This window comes from Maniola jurtina, chromosome 16 (assembly GCF_905333055.1).
Source record: "Maniola jurtina chromosome 16, ilManJurt1.1, whole genome shotgun sequence".
Lineage (NCBI taxonomy): Eukaryota > Metazoa > Arthropoda > Insecta > Lepidoptera > Nymphalidae > Maniola > Maniola jurtina.
The window spans coordinates 8,574,391-8,587,747 of NC_060044.1; the positions used below are offsets into that span (position 1 = coordinate 8,574,391).

Sequence of the window (13,357 nt, forward strand, 5' to 3'; positions counted from 1 at the left end):
CTTCACGCAAAAACCACTGGACGGATTTGGCTGAAATTCGGAATGGAGATAGATAATATCCTGGATTAGCACATAGGCTACTTTTTATCCCGGAAAATCAAAGAGTTCCCACGGGATTTCAAAAAACCAAAATCCACGCGGACGAACTCTGGGAAAATTCCCAAAAATATTTCACTTAAAGCCGGGGGCAGTTACCATATAAGTTCTTACCACTTTGCTGGCAGAGCCTAGCGATTAAGCGTTTCAGTATAAATGAGTAGAAACCGATAAAGAGGGGTTTGGTAAACTCTTCGAGTACCTATCTATACAACATTATATGACCGGTTTCTTAATTTAAGACTAGCTAACGCACCCCGGCGTCGCTCGTATGAAATTTTTGAAAATTGGTGAATCACACTAATATTATAAAGGCGAAAGTTTGTGTGTGTGTGTGTGTGTGTGTGTGTGTGTGTGTGTGTGTGTGTGTGTGTTTGTTACTCCTTCACGCTAAAACTACTGGACGGATTGGGCTGAAATTTAGAATGGAGATAGATAATATTCTGGATATTCTGAAAAAGCTTTGGAAAATAATAATAATAATAATTTATCCCCTTAGTGGTGGAATTTACAAAAAAAATCTTAGTGGGTGCCTACGTTACAGAAAAAAAGTACAGTCAAAATTTCAAGTCTCTCACCCTGGCGGTTCTGGCTGTGCATTGATAGATCAGCCAGTCATATTATATCATCATAGAAGCATGTAGGTACCTTTCAGCTATTATTATTAGCCAAAATATTATTCTTGAAAGTATTTCAATAAAGTAAAACTCATTTTAATAACCCAAAATAACCATTAGCGAAATCCGGGTGTCATTTAACGTAAATCACTTTAAGAAACCGCTCAAATATTTCATTCGAGCCGAGTATTTAAGCACCTGTAATTAATGACAAAGTCAAAGTAATGGAAGGTACCTAAGTACCTACTCAAGTATTCTGTGGTGATACTGAGCGATTCAAAGTCTTCCTTACTAATTTATGTGAACTCAATTGTCTTGAAGTCTGCACAGGAATCCAATGTACATAATATCTTTATTACCTAAACTTAGTTAGTTTCGTAGTCCTAGATGAAGTTGTTTATAAGTTAAATACTTTCATTTCTTTCTTGAGCCGAGTTTCTTGCTGGTTCTTCTCGGTAGGAAGGGCATTCTGAACCAGTGGTACATGCTTTTGACGATTCAAAAGAACTTGTAAAACTAATTGAATAAAAATATTTTGAATTTTGAATTTGAATTTAAGTGTTAAACTATACATGCAACTATATAGTTATAAAAACTGGTGTGGCATGTTATGGTTAGTATGTTATGTATACTATTATATGCTAAAGTAGAGCCCAGTCGTACAGACATAGCATAAAAACACTAGTATTAACCCATCTGTATCTATAAAAAAGGACAATCTAACTGACTGACAAGGTCATAGCGCTGGGATTAGAAACTTGGAAGTTTTCTATATAACGTAGACACTCACCCTCTAAAGAATGTATTGTGGACGGTCTCCTCGGCCATCAAACAGCCAGTTTTATAGAGACCTAATTTACAGGCTTTCTCAAACGAGGTATACTAACTAGTTCAAGAAAAAAAAATAGCTGCCCTAATTATATTTTATACACCAATTTGAGCAGCACAGTCCTCACATACGGTGCATATTGTATATGCTCAAGCAAGGGTAGTCGTCTGATGAGAATACATTTTACGACCCTCCTACCTAATAAAGTTCGCATAAAAGTATTACAAGCTACGTACAGAATACTTTTTATGTGAACTTTATTACTTTACTTGTTTTGGCCGCAATTCTAGGTAATTGTCTCTGAAGTGTCGTTAAGCAGCGCTCTAGATTCTAAATCGATGAGTAACAATGATGATAAATAGCATATTTCTTTTGTATTGTGAGATATGCTTGAGCTTGACGACAATCATCATGCTTAATAAAAAATAAAAATCAATGATGAGATCGAAGTTGGAACGCGCTTGTCTAGAAGATGCCTAGTCACTCTTGCCTAGTGTTAATTATATTTTTTAATTAAATTAAATTAATTATTATTATAATATGTTAAAAGAAAATATTTTATTATGTTATAACACATTATGTTAAAAGAAGACCTCCGAGTCACGCTACATAATATAAGATAGGTAGGTACATTGAACATGGATCGAAAAGAACTTATAGGAAGGACAGCAAGCAGTCAGAGTGATCTCGAGGTCTAAAAAATACTTCTGCGACAATTTAGTGTGTTTGTATACCTATGCTTACTGTGGTTAATATTCGTTTTTAATAACAGCTTCTATTTAGTACTTAATTATGCACAAGAGGGAATATTTCGAATAAAAAAATTTGCAATCTACAAATAGAAATAGCTAACAACATGATTTCTAGTTCAAAGTTATAGTCCAGTCCAATGCTAGTGTCTATTATTGTTTGAAATAGCGGCAACATCTATTTAATTTAATTTAGGTATCAATTTTGTTAAATGAAGATTCTAATGATAGGTTGTATGTTTTGTATTTATAAGGCAGGCAAAGCCGAGGTCAACCGCTAAAGCGAAAAAGCTTTAGCTTAAGAAATCTAATGGCTGATCCCGACAAAGGTCAAAGTACCCTAATCATGTAGAATTGGCGTTTTCCATCGCTCTTACGCACGTTCCGCCCAAAAACGGTCGTAACAACAACAAAGAAAAATAAACCCCCTTATTTTTAGATTTCAATCAGTAGATCTAAAGGATAAAATAGTTGGGAACACCGAATGAGTGGGCATTAGTATTCTCGTCTCTGCCACGTGCAGCATTAATGGAATTGGATATTTGCAGTTCATTACTTTAGAAGTGTATTTTTAGTAGGTATTTTGTATTGTAGGCCTTGTTTTCACTTGCCTTCTTATAGGTACTACCATCCCCCAACACTATACAAGCGAACTGATTTAACTACCCATTACTACTACCGGAATACCGGTCTGCCCGCACAGGTAAAAGCAATATTAGTGCTTCTCGCTCGCGTGATAACAAAGGAGAACCGAGTGATGCTAGCGCGGTAGTGCCAGTAGTCCTGCCATTATATTGCAGGCGGTGGGTGGTGAGCGTCATTTCTTTATTACAATGTACGTTTGCTTGTGCCTTAGAAAGCATATAAAGCCGTTGATCTTTCGCCGGATGTGTCGGATTTCCATCCTGTTGGGACTAGGATATTAAGGGACTAAAGAATACATCTGTGTTTGCAACCACACTAATTGTAAGTAGGACAATCTTTATCTTTAATATAATATTGTAGATTGTAAAAGATAACAATTGGATAGTAACGAACGAGCCTTTCATCAACACAAAATAACCTTACCTATAGACATTTTGTTATTGAAACAAGTTTTCCATTACTTACGAAGAGTATTGATTTATTTGTTGTTGAAGGTTGAAATATCTATATACATATAATAAAATTGTAGAAAAGTGGTGTCTGTACAATGGAAATATATAAAAAAAAGTAGCAGGGGTTGTTATTATATCGATGCCGAACCCGAAATTGTAATTAATTTTTTTTTTGTCTGTTTGTCTGTTTGTCTGTGTGTTTGTGCACGCTAATCTCAGAAACGGCTTATTCGATTTAGATACGGTTTTCACTAATATATTGTAGTAAGCTTCACTTAGGATTTAGTGTTTATTTCATGTCAATCGGTTCATAAATAAAAAAGTTATGTCAATTTAAAGAATCACGGCGCCTCGCGCCTGAGCGTCCGTGGCTATATAAAGCGCGAAAAGTCACTATTCCACGCGAACGAAGTCGCGGGCACAGCTAGTTCTCATATATAAGTAAACGTATACTTTAATTATTGTGAGTACATCATAATAAAAGCCACTTATTTCTACCGAAGAACGCCTCGACCTCTCTAAAAACTTTTATCATCGCATCGCAAAAGCTCTCATGCAAACAAATTTTTCTGAAAGGCTTTGTCTGAACTCGGCAACAATTCCAGGTGAAATTCCGTTTCTTGGCATTAATTCACACATGCCTGGCTGTTATATTCATAAAATCCGACGTATTTCAGTGAATTTCAAACATAAAGGACGGACAGCACGAGCTGAGTTTCTCAACAAAGTTTTGACTTACCTCCGACGGCACCTAATGAAAATTGGCAGTTCGCTGGATCGAACAAACTTGCCCTTAAGCGTGCTAACCAAAAACGAATCTTATATCACATATTTCTAGAACACATTTTTGAATATCGAAGTCCTAGCGTAAAATTAGCGTTTTAAAATGGATTACATTTTCGGAAAACCGTATTATGTGGATTATGCTTATTGAAGCGATGTGCTAGTCTAGTTGGGTAGATATAGGGGAATGAGGTCGTCCAAATATCAACAACGGATAATAACACAGTATAGTTTTGTTTGTATTGTCTGAACCTAACAACCTTTACTGAGCTTATAGAGAATGCTTCTACTTCCCAGAGTTCCAAACAACCATACCTCGACTTATTTGTGTACTTACTACTTATCTACTCGTATATGTGTACTGTGTACCTACTAATTTTATGGTTTATATGTCTATTAAAAAAACCGGTCAAGTTCGAGTCGGACCATCGTACAAGAAATAACATTATTATTTTTGTAATGTAACCACGAATTCACAGTTTTCGGATTTTTCCCTTTAGGTACCTATTTGTAAAGTGTGTAACTAAGACATTGTTATCTGCTAAATATTACAAGTCTAGAATCTAGATCAACGGCATTTACTCTATAGGTTTTAATTTTCTTGACGGGTTTTAATAAACAGACAACTATCTGGTTGTCAGGCAGACAGACAACGAAGTGAGTCCTATAAGGGTTCCTATTTTTCTGGAGATATGGAGCCCACAAACTACCAATACAAACTACGATAATTTGGAAAATATTGAGAATCTGCGGTATGCCAGATACCACCACAGAAACATATCAATTTGATACATTTCTATGGGTGTGTAAATGATGTGTAAATGGGTACAGCCTTACATACCGCAATTCAAAATGTGACATCTGAAGGGTGTGTGATATCTATAAAATCCGATGGGAATGACTCTGAATCTCCTTGGCTTTTAGGTTAAATATAAGGTAAAGCTGTACACAGAAGCTCAGTTATATATAAGTACCTACCTAATTTACTGAGTGTTTCACCAATATTTGAAAAGCACTCACTCTAATTTTAATTAACATCGTCTAGAAGTTAAAGCTTTAAGGTCTACGCATACACATCGAATCTGTTCGTACAGATTGTAGTTTTAATGGTATAGGGAGGTTAAATCCGGATCCTAATTTTAATTAGTTTTTTATTAAATCAAATATTGCTTGTTGGGTTGAGATATCTATAGTTTGGGCTACTTACATTACGTATTACCTACATTATAGGAAAATCAAAGAGTCTCCATGGAATTTTAAAAAACCTATATCTGTGTCGTCATCTAGAATCGATTCTTTATTCGATAAAAGTTAACCGTACTTTGTGTTTTTTTTATTTAAGCAATTAGGTATAACAACTGCGACTAGGTAGCAATGTATAGTCACAACTTTTCTGTTAAAGAGATCGTACGTGTAAATTCGAAGTGTCTGTAGTAGTCCTTATTTATAACAGGTCCATTAAGTTAAACATAAAACGCTCTACTCTCGTTAAAACGCCGAGTTGATACGTTCCTCCAGAGTAGTTTTGCTAGAAACTTGTCATTAGTTCATTACCGTGATTAGTTGTAGCTGTAAGGAGGGTTGTTCAAGAGGTAAGAGGGGAAGGCGCCCTCCCTAAGGATTCTCATTAATGTTTCACGACTATGAGCGGCGGCGTCGTTTATTTCGTAATTGGGATCTGAAGAAACAATAGCGGCGGAAATAACAAAGAGAGCCGGTAAATGTAAATGATTGCTTTGAGGTGCGTATACTCGACAAATAACGTAAGCCTTTTTATAACGAGGAACTGTCTTTAGGGCCAATTCACACCGAAGCGGCCAGCAGCCCGCGGCCTCGTGCGGTCGCTAGAGGCCTCTCGTTGACGCGGGCAGTACCGCTGACAAGACGCACGTGCGCGCGACCTTTTTAAGCTTTTCAAGCAATACAGGCCTTCTGATAATGTAGATAAAGTTAAAAATTCTTTCACACTAAAAGTACTAGCCGCGCCGCTGCCGGTTGCTAGTAGTGCGGGTCTTCTCCGGCCGGAACGGCCAAGCGACGTTACGGGCCTCGAGGCATGGCCTTCTTACCCGGATGAGGCGCAGGGCAACTTTGTACCCTGGTGGCGTTCTTTTAGCCGGGATTTCACCGGCTAGGGCCCGCCATCTTGGCAGCCGGCCGCTGCCATTCCGGTGTGAATCGGTCCTAAGGCGTGTTCTTAGATGGCGCTGATCATTTCTTTATGATATCTACTTTTTATCCCAAAAAATTTGAATTCCCACGGAATTTTTAAAATCTAAATCCAAGTGACCGAAGTTCGCTTAGAATAGTCATAAATCTAATATCAAAACCAGGTGAGGCTATAAAAACAATAAGTAATATTTTCGGCAGTTTTTCAGGTTTCTAAAAATGCTAAATAATCTCTGTCAGCTTTCGTTAAACAGACTCTAGTAGAGAAATCTACGACTTCTCTTGTAAGGGCATGAACATCACCATCTATGAGGCTTACAAGGATGCCCTGGAAAGTTCCTCGCACCAGCTTCCACCTGAGCCGCCAACTTAGAACCATCAATTAGCGTAACATCTCTTACCTGGTTCATATTTTGCAACACCATAGATACTGTCTACTATAGATAATGATGATGGGTTTTAAATCGCAGGAAAAAGAGGGGTTGGAAGAAGGAAACAGTCACGGCTACGAAATATAACTAATCGAAATCGAAAGGAAGTAGACTGGAATCAAAACAGTCAGAGAACTATTCCACCTAGCTATGGACAGCTGACCTGCTGACCTTCCCTAATGGAGAAACGCATGAATAAAGAAAAATGGAAAGATATTTTTGTTTAAAACCACAGAATACTTAATAAGTAGAACCTTACTGGTAAAACTCAAACCGGTCTAAACATTCTGAATAAATTGTTTGTCTCTTCTTTTGCTAAAACGTTTGCCGGTGTTTCAGTAGACCCAGTCGGATGCCACAAGCGAGATAAGACACTGTTCCAGTGAAGGGTTGTCCTTATTGTCTTTCCACTGAGATTTTATCATCTTACTATGTAATTATGGTATTTGTATATTTAAACAGGTACATCCGCTAATATTGTTTCGCTCGGGGTGAATTTATTTGCTCTGAAATAAAATTATAATCAGTTTTGCGAAAGCCAAAGACCTCGTTAGCGTTTATTTGAAAGTCAAAGTGAGGGTTTGTGCAATATTGTTTTCCGTTTTTCTTAGCATAAATTGCGTAAAGATACGAATATATATTTTTAGATTGAGATTGATAACGATGAATTTATGGATGATGATGAATTTTTGTTTTAAGGTGACACAGAGGACTGAGTGTTATATAATATATAATATAAGTACCTCAAAAGGAAAACGGAACCCTTATAGGATCACTTTGTTGTCTGTCTGTCTGTCCATCCGTCGTGTCTGTCAAGAAAACCTATAGGGTACTTCTCGTTGACCTAGAATCATGAAATTTGGCAGGTAGGTAGGTCTTATAGCACAAGTACAGGAAAAATCTAAAAACCGTTGAGCTACTGTTGTCTAATGATGTTGAGTTTTGCTTGGACTCGTCTTACTTGGTCTAGTTTCAGCAGTTCCTCAGGCGTGTCGGGCAGCTGATCCAGCATCAGTGGCGGGTTGATGTTGACCTCCTTCCCTAGCAACCAGACTACTTCCTTTCGGCTATACAGTCCTTTCGGCTATATAGTTGAACTACTGTTGTCTAATAATGTTGAGTTTTGCTTGGACTCGACTTACTTGGTCTAGTTTCAGCAGTTCCTCAGGCGTGTCGGGCAGCTGACCCAGCATCAGAGGCGGGTTGATGTTGACCTCCTTGCCGAGCGACCGGACCACTTCTTCGCGGTTATAGCGGTCGGCGAACACGCACGACGCCGGAATTAACCCATGGACCGTGTAGCTTATTGCTCGTACTAGAATCCTGCAGAAGAAAAGCTGTTTTAATTCAACATCATACTAATAGTATTAAATAAATGGTAGTGAAAATTACAAAGTCGTCGATCAGTTGGTTAAGTAAGTTATATTATAACCGATATAAGATCGAGAATATTTCAACTCATTGCCAGCTCTATATTGAGCACGGGTCTCAGAATGAAAAACAAAACGAACGAATACCATAATCTACGTTTTAAATAATTTACAGGATTGATAAGCTACAGAATAAAAAATATATCAGGTTCCGCCTTTCATCTCGTTTTGTTAAGTCAGAAATGTCTGACAGTCGGGATGGGTAGATTGACAGCGTTGCCAGAACAATAGAGATTAATTTGGAGGCTTCAATTACGGAACCCTAAAAACGAAACAATATGCGTGTAATCAAGCCTGTCTATCAAACGTGAAAAAGATAAACATTGAAAAATTACATAAGCCATCAATCATACACCTAATCCTTACACGTTTACAATGTAAAAGTTTTCTAAAATAATTTTATCTCATTGCAAAGAATTTCCATTGTTATTCCACGCAAATATGCGAATAACAAACTTTGTAACAAGGAGATATTTGGAATTGCGACCCGGTCTTACCAAAAGTAAAGAAAGAAAGTTATATTCCCTCGTAACGAAAAACTTAAAATGGAATGCTGCGTAAGTGACGCAGCTTCACGTTTTCAAGTCAACGCGAATGAGCGCATCTAGTCTAATATTTTATCTCACAACAGTTATCATTAGTGGTGAAAAGTGATTTCCAATTTCGCGTCATTTTTTGTCTCATTTTTTAAAAATCCCGGGAGAAATTTTTGATTGTCCGGCATAAAAAGAAACCTAAGTTACTCTCTGTCTTTTGAATTATTTCCATGCCAAAAATCAAGTTGATTGGTTGCTTAGTTAGGGCGTGAAGAAAGGACACAAACAAACACACTTTCGCATTTATAATATTTGTATGTATGATGCTGAATAGAAAAAGAAAGTTTTTTTTTTCAAATTAACTTGTACGTAAGTACTTTTCATCAAATACGTCTACCACTGGCTTAGAATGCCTGTCCTATCGAGAAGAGCCAGCAAGAAACTCGGTGGCTGCTCTTCAAAGATTCGACTGACTATAAGTATTATTATCATACAGTATACATATAGTATTATCTATGCATATAATAAAATTGTAGAAAAGTGGTGTCTGTACAATGGAAATATATATAAAAAAAGTAGCAGGGGTTGTTATTATATCGATGCCGAACCCGAAATTGTAATTAGTTTTTTTTTGTCTGTTTGTCTGTTTGTCTGTTTGACTGTGTGTTTGTGCACGCTAATATCAGAAACGGCTTATTCGATTTAGATACGGTTTTCACTAATATATTGTAGTAAGCTTCACTTAGGATTTAGTGTTTATTTCATGTCAATCGGTCCATAAATAAAAAAGTTATGTCAATTTAAAGAATCACGGCGCCTCGCGCCTGAGCGTCCGTGGCTATATAAAGCGCGAAAAGTCACTATTCCACGCGAACGAAGTCGCGGGCACAGCCAGTATCAAATAAATTGCAAACCCGCGCATTGCTAGAACGAGCTGCTGCGAGTGCTCTTTCATAATTTTTTCCGAGTTTCTTGCTGGTTCTTCTCTGAAGGAACGGCATTCCGAACCAGTGGTAAATTAGTTTGACTTGAGGTTAGAAAAGCACTTGTAAAATTTTAATTGAATGAAATTTTTATTCTATTCTATTTTATTTCGAAAATTATGCTTTGATGCTTTTTTCAGGAGCAAACTTTGATAGATTTTTAAATTTGTATAAACTAAGGTCTAAAATTGTTTGCTGAATTTTGTTATTTAAAAGATTACCACTCATTCCCTCAAACAACTGTCGTTCTGAGACTGTTCTCTTTGATGTGGAGCGCAGGAGTCGCAGGCCTAGTTCTAAACCTATTTACTTAGGTTCTTATTTTGTCTACCATATAGACCACCATAGTTTATTTATTGTTGTAAATATATTGAAAGGCTGTGAATACTTTTGGCTGAATTTTGTCCAACTGACTGTGGATTATTGCATCTGCGCTGGCCGTTAATTAAAAGAGAACCAATAGTTGCAAAGTGAGCCTCATCTTTATCTACAGATTATTTTATTAAAGATTATTAAGATCATTAAGATATTATTAAAGATTATTAAGATTATATCAGATATTTAAATAACAGACGGTATACATAAAAAAGGCTCTCTTACATATTAAAATGAATTTCTCGTTGGAATATTTTTGGCATATTCACTGCAAATTCCGGTATTTTCATTACTCGATGTCATACGAAAAGTGAGAAAGCCACGTGAAAACTGAGGAATTTAATTAAAAGACCTTCTTCAAAGTTATAGACTTTATATATATTTTAGGAAATTCAACTTGTAAGATAATATTGACAAGAATTTATATAAATATTTTGTTTGGCTTCAAAGGCGAGTGTTCTGGGAATTATAATCATAATCAGAGTAGTATATTCCTTGATCATAATTTATTATGTTCCTATGATAATATGACACTATCAAACACCTCCTCACTTATGTGTCGATGGTTGTAAGTTCAATTCTCGATTCGAGTTTCGAATTTGACGATTAAGTTATGAGAGGCAACTTAACATTTTGAATTTACCTATATTCACCCAATTACATAGCAATGAAAATAAAAAAAGAACATAAAATAAACACTTAACACGGAAAAGTACCGTCTATTTCATTTAACTATTAAGTATTTTGTTTTCAAATGAGATCTAAATGAAACGTAGATATAACGGAAAAAGTTCCAAACCCCGAACAGATTGGAATGTCATTGGGAATGTTACCATTAGAGCTTTATTTTGTTTGCTTTGTGGTTTTATGTAAATCGTAAACAATGTATACAAAATCGATAAACATTTTCATTTAAAAAGGGCACAGGTTACAATGTAGGTACACAATTACGTTTGTAATTTTATAAATAAAAGACATGAATTTTTTAAAGGCCATCACACGTTTTTTGTAAAACCCATAACAACTTGTCGCAATGCTCTATGAACTATCACTCTATTGTGTAACTATAACCTCTGTGGTGATTGATACCAGAAAATTGCAAAACTGGTCCAGTAGTTTTTTGAGAAATCGGCGATAAAAAAATAAAAACACAATTACAGCGTCCGCTGTGATACATTACAGTAAACATATCTAACAACTTGCTTCGAAGTGATATAGTTTATATAATACAAAAAATCTCTTTAAAATTGGATTAGTAGTTTTTCAGGAGAGAGGTAAACACTTAAGCTCTAACCCAAATACATCTTACCCGGGCTAAGTATGCGTTTGGATTTGAGGTTGGGTGTTCAGTTATCCGTCTCCCTTCCATCGTGAATAAAAAATCGATAAACATTTTCGTTCAAAAGTGTACAATGTACACAATCCAGTCAGTAATTGAAAATAAAAAGGATATGCCTTGTGTGACCCAATTTTACCGACGGAAAACATTCTTAGTCATTAAACAAACCATTTTTTTTGGTTTTATATACTTGTTTAAGAGCCCGCTGACTGAAAGACCAAGACGGACGGGTGGACAGCGGAGTCTTAGCAAAAGGGTCCCGTTGGCACCCTTCGGTTACGGAACCCTAAAACCGATCAAGTAATGTCTGAGAATAATGGCTTCAGAAAAACAACAAATTCTTACTCCAAACGCATTGAATTACAAGATTTATAAAAAGTTATAAGCATTTAGGGAAGTTTTACTTCTTAGCAATAATAAGTAATTCATGCTAGACCGTGCCGCGTCCGTGCGCCGTCCTTTGTCAATTGACAAATCCTTGGCACGTGCTGGGCGTAGTGTAAATCATGCCTAAGCGTCCAGTTCCCTGTAATTAAACCCCGTATTTTCTCGTGTTGGTCGCCTCGCAGTTTTCCTATGAAAGAGAATAATGAAAATGCCGGTATCCGTCGTGACTTGTGAGTATGCCAAGTATCCTTGCGAGAAATGCCTGTGACGAGAGAAATCGTATGTGATGCGTCTCGATTTTACTACGTCATTCTTTTCGATTACTTACGTATGTTACTACCTCAATTCTAGTACCTAGCACGATTCTGATGTTCGAAGATATTTAAAAAAAATCCAAAAACCGGCCAAGTGCGAGTCAGACTCGCGCACCGAGGGTTCCATATTCGGACATTTTTTCCGATATTTTGCACGGTAAATCAAAAACTATTGTGCATAAAAATAAATAAAAATCTGTTATAGAATACATTTAGAATAAAAACTTCATTATTTTAAATTTATTAATTAAATATTACAGTAAAGTATGACTGTGACTTACGTGATAAATGTAAATTGAGGTGTCTGAACCCATCAATTAGTACAGCCTTACATTCATAGCTTAGTCATAGGGACCTTTCCATCTGTAGCCCAGTAATTTGGTCGTCAAAAAGGGGCTTATCTGGAAAGTTTTCAGAAGGTTATGCAAATTGGTGGTTTTATAGATTTCGATGTGCTCTTTACGAATTTTATTTTGCCACCATCCGCCATTTTTGGCCGCCATCTTGGAAAAATGGCGCCCAAAAACAGTTTTTTCACGATAACTTCTTTCCCACTTATTTTACGATAAAAATGGCTATGTAACAATTAAACTAGAGACAATTTCCGACAATTTGTGTAGTCACCTTTTTTTGTAGACTCAGTATATAGTAAGTAAGTAGTGTAGTAATAGTTTCAGCGTACGAGCGCCACAAAGCCCACTCCAACACTCGTTTTGGCTAAATAACTCATTTCCACATCACCATGTGGTAGAGTGAGTGGCGTGATTTTTTTTTATGGTATCTCCAGGAGACGGTAGTCACCTTCAATTTAAGCCATCACTTCGTTCAGAGAATAGAGATAGAATAATTCAGAGATTCACTCTTCAGAATTCTGCTCGAGATCTTTTCTCGAAATCTATAAAACCACCAATTTGCATAACCTTCTGAAAACTTTCCATCTCATATTACCAAATTACTGGACTACTGAGCTTCTTCTAAGATAACTCTACGGATCCTTGTACATTTTTGATGGAAAGTGTGGCGATCTTGTGCTAACAAAGCAAGATCGTTTTTCTATGAAATCTCACATCAAGCTCTGCTGCAACGATTTCACGCAGCTTTTGATACGCTTTGGTTAAATAAAACACTTTACTCTATTATACTATACAAGTATACATACGATATAATTTGTTCACCTTCATTGCTATTTAAAAAACTAGAGCTCGATCAAATTATAATCATG

At 36.4% G+C, this 13,357-nt stretch overlaps 1 protein-coding gene across 1 annotated transcript in view; it reads right to left on the minus strand.

Moving 5' to 3' along the window:
- Nucleotides 1-13,357, minus strand: part of LOC123872951 — an 82,280-nt gene that overhangs the window by 10,517 nt on the left and 58,406 nt on the right. Inside the window, exon 8 of the mRNA XM_045917566.1 lies at nt 7,914-8,094. Coding sequence (XP_045773522.1) covers nt 7,914-8,094 — 181 coding nt within the window. The remainder of the gene's footprint in view (nt 1-7,913; nt 8,095-13,357) is intronic.